The sequence below is a fragment of the Somniosus microcephalus genome, chromosome 5 (genome assembly GCF_052327205.1).
Source record: "Somniosus microcephalus isolate GS21.2 chromosome 5, FLI_Smic_1.0, whole genome shotgun sequence".
NCBI classification, from domain to species: Eukaryota; Metazoa; Chordata; class Chondrichthyes; order Squaliformes; family Somniosidae; genus Somniosus; species Somniosus microcephalus.
Window position 1 is genome coordinate 154,197,486 of NC_140991.1, and position 12,422 is coordinate 154,209,907.

At 40.0% G+C, this 12,422-nt stretch overlaps 1 protein-coding gene across 1 annotated transcript in view; it reads right to left on the minus strand.

The window, feature by feature from the left end:
- Nucleotides 1–622: 622 nt before the first annotated feature.
- thsd7aa (thrombospondin, type I, domain containing 7Aa) overlaps nt 623–12,422 on the minus strand; it is a 771,919-nt gene continuing 760,119 nt past the window's right edge. The window contains exons 26-27 of the mRNA XM_085988376.1: nt 5,254–5,341; nt 623–3,254 (exon numbers count right to left, since the gene is read on the minus strand). Of these exons, the coding sequence (XP_085844502.1) occupies nt 3,170–3,254; nt 5,254–5,341 (173 nt within the window). The 3' untranslated portion in view covers nt 623–3,169. The remainder of the gene's footprint in view (nt 3,255–5,253; nt 5,342–12,422) is intronic.

The window sequence follows — 12,422 nt, forward strand, 5'->3', positions numbered from 1 at the left end:
TTTTTCAAAAATTTGATTAATTGTTTAAAATAGTTTTTTAAAGTTATTTATAGTTCAGTTAATTACTGGGATGTTTTTTTAAATTTTATTTAAAGTTTAAGTAGTGTTTTGGGCGCCCGTAGTTTTCATGAGTTTGACAGTTCTTACTATCAAACTCATGAATGAAGTTTCCCCTCCCCTGATTGGCTGCCCAGTGCTCACCTGATCCCAGCCCGCACATCGCACTAACTATGCCGCTGGATCAGGCAAGCACAGCGCGCCGACAGCTGAACCAGGCCAGTGACAGGAATTCCAAGCAGTCCCAGGCTTCAGCTGTCGGTGCGCCGGGTAAGTGCACATCGGGGGCTTGCACGCGCGGCAAGCCCCCGATCCTAATTTCTGGGCCAATGTCTTCCTTAATCAGCACTACCACCCCACCTCCCTTTTTTCCTTCCCTATCTTTTCTGAACACCTGGTACCCTTGAATATTAAGTGCCCAGTCCTCACCATTTTTAAGCCACGTTTCCATTATTGCCACACGGCCAATTGTGCTTGTAGCTCACCAACCTTATTCATCACACTTTGTGCATTTACATACATGCATTCTAAACCCAATTTTGAATTTACAATAAACATACAATAAAACTCTTGATAATTTTTTATTTAATGTTTCAGGTAGAATAAATGTTATCAAACAGTAACCTCCTATACAGCATGTGCCACGGCTTTGTTTTAAATATAATTATTACTCAATAAAATTTGGATTTATTTCCCCCTGCAAAATTTTGGAGGTTATACATAAACATTGCTTTAATTTAAAAAAAAGAAAATATACATAATTTAAAAAATAAAAAAATGACATATTATCTACAAATTAACAATAACACATTGGAATGAAAGAGAAGCACATTCTTTTGGCAGCTGCTATCTTCATTCAAAAACATGCAAGTAAACTGCGAAGAGAAACAGTTATGGGTTTAGTTTCATATGTGGTGACATCTCTTCACTGACAATTCTCCTGCCTTTTTGTTTTGAGCAAGGTGAGAGATGTCAGCACACTGACCACTCGTACAATTCGTTTTTACTTTTACCTTTAGTAACAGAAGTAAAGCTCCCAATTTCTTAAAAGAATTTCAGATTGTAAACAAGTTAATTATGTTCCTTGGGCACACCATATACAATGATCTAACAGTTAGCAGTAGCTTTGTCTCAGCAATTCCATTTAATGGTCTCATAGGAAAATTACTGTGAAACAAAATATTTCTGCCTTAATAAATATTTTGTGCCTTGGCAAATTCAGGTTTGCTTAATTCAAATGTTGATAATTTCCTGGAAGAGGTAATGTTGATGCAAGAGTACATTTTAGAAGATAATAAAATGTTGCATCACTTAGATCAATGATGAACAACGTGAGTTTTAATTTGGTCCAATACTTTGTTTTACAGTATTTCCTTCAGAAAAGCGATTCCTGTTTACTTTGTATCAGAATGATAGAATAAACACATTTCACACAAAGAGGAATGCTTATAATACTGGCAATGTAGCATTAATAAATGGATGTTTATTCTCCTCACATATTTAATAGTTTTCTCAAACAATTTTACCTGCAAGAAATTAACTATATGCCAACATTGATTTTTCTACAAGTTGGCTGTGTTAATTAGACTTGATTGGGATTTCTGACTTTTGTGTTTGCTAACTGCAGTCTCTCCTCTTCCTCACATTTTGGTAATGATAATAAAGTAGTCAAAATACATTGCCCTTTTAAAAGGAGCAACAGAAAAACTGTATAAAAAGATTGAACTAGCAAAATAGCTAGTGGACTGTTTGCACACAGAGCACATAAGATCAGAACAATTACATATTTCAGAAAATTCAACTAGATGCCTATAAATACTGCAACTATACTGACCACCGATACATTTTACAAAATAGCTGCAGTGACTATAGACACAAATATGTATGTACATACACTGACTGAAATACTCTGATTTCATTCTGCCACAGTACAAAGCTGTTGTAATCCATGAGTAAACAATATTAGTTTGCTCCTTTTCAAACTATCTATTTTATATTACTGATGTGAGACACTTTTGTTAGGAAGAGGCTATTTCTAAGGTGATAACTGATTAAGTGCACATCATGCAGCACTAATATAGTGCAAAGAAGTGCCTCATAATTAACAAGTGTTGTGGGCTGTGGTCCACAGGCCATTTAGAGAGAGCATTTCATTAGGTAGAATAAATAAGGTCATAGTTTGCAACATTAATAGTTAGGTATGAGCATTTTCAGCAGCAATAGATACTGGAGTAACTGGTTAACTTGTTGTTGGAAATACATATACAGTTTCATAAGTAATGCATGGAAAGGTAAGAAGGAAAAGGTTTAGGCTCTTAATACTTTAGACTTCAATTTCCCAGATGAATGGTTTTGATTTGTATTTCTTACTATCGCACTTTGCAGTTTTTGAGGATCATGCTGTATGAGAACATCTAGCAATTTAGCTGTCCTTGACTTTAACCGTTGACTTGCCACCAAGCACGTGTATTATTCGGTGTTGCTGCATCTACAATTGGCTGCAATAAGCAGTTAATAGAAGTATAAATTTGCATCCTTTTTGCATTAACATTGTGAAGCTATCACTATGAAACAGCTCTGGCCTGGGGTACGTAGTTTAAATTTTCAATCCACCATGTCTGTTCTTTCTGGTAAGTGTGCATCAGGTCTGTGAGCAGTTGCCAGTTTTTCAGTTGACTCCTGTTATAGTTGGAGAACTTTCTCACATAGGCCATCATCCTTGTATTTGATATATAGTTATTAGACAAAAGGCAATTAATACAAAGTTCAGCTTTACTTTTTAATTACAATGTAATTTGTGCCTTAATGTCTTATTCACATAAAAGCAAAGTTTGCTTTTGGTGCAGTGTAGCATAGTTCTTTAGCATCATTTCAAAGGTTTAGCTTGTTACAAATAGGCAGCTGTATCATTTGAAGTCCTGTATTATACTGAGAATGACATCTTGTGGCATATTTTTCCATCCTTCTTCCTGCAAAAAGTCACAGTGCTATAGAATGTGACAAACTGTCCCAGAATTCCCTAAAGGACTGTAGACCGGACATACAGTACTGCACGTTATACCTTACACTAATGAAGAAAGACTGGGAAAGATCCTTCAAGCAACAAGGGAGACTACATGTCAGCATCTCCATCATAGGCCAAGGTCAAAGGTTTCAGCTTGTTGTTTTGTTTTCTTTGTGGTTTCTTGGGTTTTTTGCTACAAAGAAGGAAGGGAAAAGACTCAAGTTACAATTAGCATGCAAATATACCTTTGCATATGATTTTACAATGTTAAAGTGACAAGAAGGTTTTAAGTTTAATCCTTAGGTTAGATAATCTCAGCTGGGGTAATGGTAGAGATACTGTAAGTGGCCTTACTGTTCCTAAGTGAGGGGTGGGGAATAATAGCCAAGTGTTTCAACTCCAGATTTATTTACAATGACCTCTGCCAGAAAGTCTATGCACGTGAACTTTGGGTGAGGACAGAATCTGGCTCGCCAGTGATGGCACATGGTCAATAACTCTGCCAAAACTCAGGGTTTAAACTCATAGGAGAAGAGTGGTAAATTGGCCGAGATATCAGCCTGTGATCTTCACCTGTGGAACTGTACCCCAGGAAGAGTCAGCACCTACAGATGAGGGAGGGTGAAAATTAAATAGAAACTGTTACAATGCTGTACTCACAAGCTGTTCCAGAGTTTGACAAGGTGCAACTGATCTCTTACACCAGTTATGCCCCGCACAGTGCATTATTTGAGATATGCAGGATTTCCCCTTGACACTCCAATCAATTTGAAGGAACAGCAGCATCAACACCTGTCCTGGTGAAGGCATCTGTTTGGTGATGTCACATCTAGTACTTTGGCATTAAATTATCATTGATTAATTAGCCAAAAAAATGAACTAATTTGGTTGTTAAAATCAGTTTAGTCAACTATTGCACTGTTTCAATAACTAGCACTAAGTAGACAATTTTAGTCAAAGAAACAATGAAGGCACCTGGTTATAAAAGCTAGAAGTAGCACACTGAGGCAGAAATGGTATAACTCTGAGGTTGGGAGTCAAGGCAGGTGGTTTAGGTAGTGTGGAGGGAGCTCCAACTCCAAACTGCATCTTACCTTCTGCAACACCTGACCAGAGAGTGCTTGATACTCAGTGGGAACAAAGCATAAACATATTCCATTCCACAACGGTCTCATTTCTCATGCTGACGAGCAGCGACGTGCAAGAAATGCAAAGCATTCTTTTTTTTACACTAGACCAAAATGTGATCTAAGAAGAACTAGGACTTGTTCAGTGTGACAAGATACTTACTGCACAAAATTTAGAATATTCATTTCAGCAGAACCATTTTTGGCTTGATGTGTTTCAGAATCCGGCAATGTTATGTTTACCATGCGCTTGTGAACCAATTTTAAAAATCTACACTAGAAGGTGAAGCTTGGAATTGTAAGCCACTTCTTGTGTAAAGTGCTGGCAGTCAGCTGTATGGAACTATAATACTGATAGCTGTCCAAGCAATGACAAGCTCAAGTTGCCACTATAAAATGTTTCTGCCATAATGTCAGTCAGAAATCAGTTAAAGACATAAACGCCAATTAGTGGTTAGCACATGCAAGTGAAAAAGGTTAATGAAATGGTGATTGCATTGGATAAAACTTAAGATTTCTTTCATCATGCTTATAAATGCACTTGGAGCTACTTTCTGAAGCTGTTTTTGAGTTAAATACAATTTGACCACAGACCCTGCAGCAGAGCGAGTGTTTGTTGCTGAGGGGGACATATGTCATTTGATTGTTGTCTGGATCTTAGGCAGTAGCCCTCAGTTCCACTACTCATTGCCGTGTTTCAATAATGATGGTGTGTGTGGAGAGATAGATAGTTGCATAGGTAGATAAAGTACATGCACAACTGAGGCACTTTATAAGACGAGCTTCATATTATATTGAAATATTTACTCTGCAAACTTTAATTTTTAATCTGTAGGCTTGAAGATGATTCACAATTCACAAAGAAAGTTGTACACCACAAAAAGGCTTCAACCAACTCTTAACAGCATTTTAGTTCATAGTTTCAAAGGGAAACTACCTTGAATAAAATGTGAAATTTCGGTAGTTTGCACACCTACAGTCTTTGCTCTCAACTGTTCTGAAACCCTACAGTATAATGGCTATGTCTGTATAGTTCTATGGCATGGGACACCACCACAAACTTACCAGGCTAGATAGATCATAGAGACAATGAAGATTATTAAGACAAAACCTCCTGCTGCCACACCATAAACCCATGTTTTCAGCTTCCCATCTATAAAGCAAAGATACCTTGTTAACTCTTAACAATGAATACAGAGATGGTGTAATCTAAAACTGAATGTGGGCAGTGAACCAGAACGGTAGATTTATTTTGAAACAATTTTAATTAGCATTGATACTATTTTAATATATTTTTTACATTGTTATATTTTTGTTGTCACTGTAATTCCTACCTTACCAACATACTTCTACAACACTTCAATATGGCAGTTGAGGTATCCAAATATTTGGTGAAACAATCTAGTCTATACATTGAATCTTGTGCTGTAGATGTCTTCATTTATTAAAAAATAGTACATGGTTTGGGCAGGACAAGACCATTGGTTCATCTAACCTACCCTGCCACACCTCCCATCAGGCTCCATACTAGAACAAGTAGCCCTGAATCCTATTTAAGTATATATAGGAATACATGAATAATATGATCAGAGGCACATATTGACATCAATTGTAGCTTATTATACTTTCCCTTCATGTTCAGAATATCATATAGCCTTTAAATGGGGGAAAATGGCCACTTTATCCCATCATTCCTAATTGTAAGATATACAATATATGAAAAATTAGTTGGTGTCTGACTAAGTTTACAGGATGTCCAGTGATAGGCATCAACTTACTAGCATTTCATTCCTCGTCCAACAGAGGTCAGTATGGTAACATTACTTGATGTTTTACACAACTATTTTACTTTCAGTGCATATAAGATCGTGTAAGATGGTGTTTTCTTTTACATCTTATAACAAAAACAATCAGAATATGTAAAAATCCAGCTTATAGATTTTAGTTCTGTACAAAATGCAAATCATATAATGTGTACATGTCAACATCATTTGCTGATTGTAACAGGAAAGTTACCTTTAAGAAGATAGAATTATCAAAAATAAATTGATCAAGAGTGATGCGACCTTAAAAGCTTTCTTTGTACTATAGAAGTTACCTGTCATTGCATGTATGTGTCTCTTCATATACCTACATACTCTCACAGTAACTCACTTCTTGAGTGCTATATTATGACCTGCATCAGAATATGGTGCATAAGGGATCTCCAGTATATCAGAAGTCGGAGCACAGTACAAAAGATTGTAAGAGAGGCTAGAGTACATACTGCATGAGAATCAGTTTGATACTGATTTTATGACACAGGATCATGTCTCACTATTTAAAAATGAAGTACCGAATGAATAATACTGTACTTGTAATCTTATTAAAAAGTGAAGCTGTCTTTTCATGTGACATCTGACATAGCATTCTGTTTTTTTGCACTTTGTTTCAAGGTGAAGCTAATATGATTTTTTTTTAAATAATAATTTAAACAGATTTCAGTTGGGGATAATTTAGCATAGATGGCCAAATTAGTCACATTGCAGTGTCGAGACCCCTCATCCTCTCATTCAGTGCAGAGATTAACAACAATGGAGACAGAAGAAAAGTAGTCATCTACTGTCTGGTGGCCTTTTGCTATTGTCTATCAGAGAGATAAACATTATATGAGTCTTGAAGATTTACAGCAATCTTCTAGATGTTTCAAGAGAGAGAGAGAAGGGATTATGTTTGGAAGGTAGAATTTTTAAGATCAATTGAAAAGGACAGATTTGCTGTATCTAAAGCTCATCCTTTCTTGTTCTGAAAAATACCGATGTTATTATAGGCTAATGTGCTGTGTGTAATGGATTGTGGTGAGCTGGAAGAGGGACTGCAGTGACCTCGAGAGCTGTGCCAACCAAGAACAGAGACAGCAGCAGGTTAAGAATTGAGTACATTTATGCTGGATTGGATGAAGGATGTTAATAGACTTGGGATAGGGAAGTGATCACATTGTACCAGAAAGTACGTTTCGGAAGCTGAGAGTAGACTCTGGACAGTTGGGGTAAAATTGTGATAGATTGGTTGAGAAATCTCAATAGGCTTGAGATCAGAGATCGCAGTGATCTGGAGTGAATTAAAATAGATGGCAGTAGATTAGGGCTAGCTAAGGCCAGAGGTGTTAGTGACACTTAGAGTAACTGACGGCTTAGACAAGGCCTTGTCGTGTATGGGAAAAAGGATCATGGTGAAGAGGCCATTACAGCTCACAATGAATTACAGTGAACTTGTGAACTTGTGGAAAAAATTCATTGTTCCAAGGCTTTGTGGCAGGGGAACTGGAGGAAGGGTTTCTGGTGAACTGTACAAACCATAGCTTGTAATCTTGTACTGGAGCTTAAGGAACATTTACTGTTCCCCTGTACTGTATTTGAATCTAGTATATCTGTAATGTAGGAAACAAACCAATTTTATATTTTACCATGTTAAAAAAAACCTCTAAAATCAGTTCATTGCCTATAAGCAATGAAATATGTGCCAAAAAATCTACAGTTCACACAAAATAACATTTCCAATTTTCCTTGGAGGAAACTAATATACACATTCCAATTTGAACGATTTTGTCTTCAAAACTTTCATGCTATGATTTTTAACTGTAGTTAATGAAAAGTTTTAATTATGAAATGGGAGACTGGAAATGTTGAAAGATACAAAATGGCAGCTGATTGATAATGTCCAAACATAGATGGTGAAAAATCTGATTGATATTTGTGGCAGTGGAAAGGCAGATCTGATTTTTAAAATGTATTCATCACAGGTTCTTCAATGGCTTTTATTGTTTATCCAGTGAGCAGCTGAGTTATACAGAACAAGAGGATCCTATGTCCAATCCCTATTCTGTGCTATCAGAGTTTGCTGACTCCAGCTGGAGAAACGATAAGGCATTACAACTGGCTTCAGCATTATCTGTTTAGAGCAAGGAAAGTCGGCCAGAGTTCCTGCTTTTGACTGCGATCTAACAACCTCTGTCCGAAGCGCACACATGTGAACTTCAGGTGAGGACAGGATCAGGCTTCGCTGTGATGCCCCCACCCCATGTTTGAAAGGTCTGTGAACATTCACTGACAAGGCTCACATTTAACAATGGCTATTTGTGTGTCTGTGTAGCAGCACCCCAGAAAGGAGTTGATACCTACAGGAGGGGAGAAGAGTGTTAAAAAAGGGGGAAAAATAATAAAATGTATTTACCTGGCATTGTTGGCATTTGTATTTTTATTTTGGTGGTATGTTAAGTTGAATAGCAGCAAGCCAGCAGGGTCGTTCAGTTGACTTTAAATAAACTTATATCTGGTCTTAGCCCAGGGACACAGAGGCCAGATGTGGTGCTCCCACTGCTAACCCAGCTGAGATCAGCTAACTTAGCACTGATCAAGGATCAAAACGGGGACACTTATGGTTTGCACAACACAGCACTACACCAGACTGTGAAGGTAATTTTAACTTTGGCGATGGTGTAAAATGAGCGATATCGAATTGGCCGTCTGTTATACACCCCGCATGGTTTCCACTGACTTCAATGGGAAAGGAAAACTGGGCGTGATGTCTAACGGACGGCTAATTTGATATTGGCCATTTTAAACCACCGCTCAAAGTTAAAATTACCCCCAATATATTCATCCACAAAGATACTGGGCAAGGCGTCAGCTTGTGCTCATCAAGGTGGAAGATTTCTCTGTTCGTTAATTGTGGCAAAGGAAGGCCATTTTTCTACTCCGTGTGAAAACAAGATGAGTTATGTGTGAGATCCCCTACAGTTAAATAGCTTGCCCATACTCTAGACTCACGCAGGAAGTTATTTGGGAAAGGTATGAAAGAGAGGTTGGATCCATGGCGCTACTCTTCACCATGACTCAGTGGTTTTAGGTGAGAAGGGAAGAAAACAAAAAAATCACAGAGCTTAATTGACAAACACACATAGAACAGTTTTCTGTGGATTGGTTAATCCACTAACTACCTGGATCTATTTGATTTGGATACCTCGTATACCGAGTGTAGGTAAGAAAAAAATTAATCCAGCTTAGCTTTTTCTACTTCAATCCGGAATCCAAGTATGCAGTTATTACTTGGGATATGAATTCATAATGAAATGATAATAACAGCTACACAGCTAGGAGAGGAGTATATACCCAGTTAGTAGCTGCAAACACTAGCTTATACAACAAACACACACACGCACTCACGTAGATGCACACACGTGCATGCGCACACACACAAACATGCGTGCACACACATGCACGCACACACAGGCAGGCATGCATGTACATGCGCACACACGCACATACACACACATATGCACATGCACACACACGTGCAATCACACACCCACACACACACATGTGCAATCACACACCCACACACACACACGTGCACACACACACACACACACGTACACACACACAATACACTGCAGCATTTTATACAAACCTACAGGCATTCTGTCATCAGTATAAACCTTCCAGTGAGTTCAAATTGTTATGATATTTAAAGGCTTAAATTACCATCCATGGTAAAAAAAAACTATAGAAATAGAAGCAATAATTATTAATATGCAGAGATTTGCACAGATTGTTACCCGACACCCTGAACTAATGAGAAGGGAATTATCCTGGGCATTTAAAAAATGTGCTTGTGAATAATGAACTAGTTAATTCAATGCTGCCTGCTTTTCTGTGCAATTGTTCACTAATCAAAAAACTGTTCTCTTGATGCAGCTGATTTTGTCAGTGCTTACTCAACACATGTTCTATCCCAACACTCGAGTACATTACAAACAACTATTTAAGGTCGGCTTTTTTGCCTCTCTGCTTGTATTTACATTCCTGATATTCTTTGTGCTGACAGTCTGCAGTATTAGACCTACACTTTTGTTCATCATTGCCTCACAAAACTCTCTTCAATATTGGGTTCTACGTAGCAAGTGCTGCTATACATAAATGATTTGGGTGTGGACTCTTCGGCAGATCTGTTGAGAGATACACAGCTGATAAGTTAACTTGTCTTTTCCTTTTACAGATGTTGATTGACCTGCGGTGCATTTACAGCATTTTATGTTTCAATTTCAGATTTCCAGCATTTACAGTTTTCTTTTTTTATTTAACTGCCTCCTTTCCTCCGGCAGTCAGTTCTTGTAAAATGCTGTCGTACCCTAATTATATAGTAATAACCATGGGCTTTGACAATATATGGTAAGTTATTTTAAGCAGGGAAGTACAGATAATGGTCTCAAAGCCAAGGAGTTTAGTATTCCACACTAAAGAGAAAATAATCATCTTAAGAGTTAGTAGCAGAATGAGGAAATGTAATTGTAAGCATTATTGTTAGGAGAGCATCAAGAATGTTCCTGTTCAAAACTCAGCAGTTTCCAACAGAAGATAATTAAACAGTTTTATAATTCCATAGCATTTCTACCCTTCAATTCAATTTGCACAGTTGTCTCACCTTGAAACTACAATGCTAAATACAAAACATAATTATTTTTTTAATCACCTACTAAAGTGACTTTGAATCTCATAAGAAATGTTTAATCATATTTACTTCTTTATTCATGTAGTACTCTGAATTATCCTAAGGCCTAGAAATTGGGTATAGCCCCGCTTGAGGCGTTAGAACTGGCGCTGCGCAAAGTTTATAGCCAGACGAAACTTATCGCCGCCTGGCGCAATATTGGGTTGCATCGCCCCCAAAGGTGATTGAGGTGCGAATTCAGACATTGCACAGGCCTCCTAAGGCACAAAACTTCCGGTGCTACCCAATATCGGCGCGGACGGGCGCAGCGCAGGTGATCTCAATTACCGATAACCACGAGACTTCCAGGCGCCGGCCGGCTCTTAAAGGGGTGGGTCAGTCAGCCTCAGCTTCCACACTCATTGCCCTGTAGGCCTCAGAATCGGCGCATGCCCTTCTCTGGCGCAAAAAACTTGGTCAAGATGGAGAAGGTGAGACAGAGAGCAGAGCGCTTCAGCACTGAGGCTCTGGAGCAGTTGGTGGCCGCAGTGGAGCGCCGTCGAGATGTTCTCTATCCTGACAATGGCAGGAGGCCGAATCAAAAGGACTACCGCCAAGCTTGGAGGGATGTTTGTCAGAGGGTCAACTCCAGCAACATGGCGACCAGGAGCCCTGTTCAGTGCAGGAAGAAATTCAACGACCTCACTCGGGTCGTGAGGGTGAGTGGTGTTTATGTAAACTTCTGATTCCCTCCATCTGCACCTGACTTCATGGCTACAGGGTGCGCGATGCCCCAATGGCCATGTGTCAGCAAGCACCCATGGCCCTTTCTGGGCACACACATGCACATTTGACTCAAGGCGTCATGTAAGGGCTCTTGCACCATGGGGGGCATGAGATGATCACTCAGGGCATCATGTAAGGGCTCTTGCACCATGGGGGGCATGAGACGATCACTCAGGGCATCATGTAACAGAACTTCCCCTTCTTTCCCCTGCAGTCCAAGCTGGCGACGATTCGCAAGGACCAGCTATGAACCGGTGGAGGACCTCCACAAGTGGTCACTCTGATGGATCTCGAGGAGAGAGTGCACCAGATTCTTGGGGGACGTCTGAGTGGTCCTGTTACCACTGCAGCTGCCGACCCCATTGTCGACAGCGATGGTAAGGATCTCACCTTTTTCAGCTGTCTCCATCCACTTGGTCCCCCCACCAGCATGCTTTCTCACTGTGGAGCCATGTCATAGCCTTGCCGCAATCTGGCATGCCTTGCTGCCAACCTGTCCTTTTGCTAAAGCCACTCTTCCACCTCCCTGCTTTCAGATGCTGCATCACCAGCTCGGGATCTGGGCCCTGAAGCTGCCAGTGCCAGTGCCTCCGGTGGCGAGGATCAGGAGGAAGCCGCCCCATCCATTCCAGCCGCAGGGGAGCCAACACATCTGCAGACTGGGGATAGTAGCCCCCTGGAGGGGAGTGGGGGGGGCTCTGATGAGGAGCCAGTTGCCGGAACAAGCGGCCTGCATCAACGCAAGGGGGTAGGCAAGTTCGGGCACCGGCTCCCCGGAGGGCGAGGCAGGGAGCGATGACTGCTGCACAGAGTGCAGAGGAGGTGCGTAGCCTGGCTGAAATGAGCACCCAGGCCCGGCTCAGGCACACTGAGCTTATGGCTGCAGTGGAGAGGATGCCTCAGTCGATAGAAACACTGGCAAAGAGTGTGCTGGACTTTGGCGCTGCAATGGAGAGGACTGTCCAGGGCTTCGGGGGCAG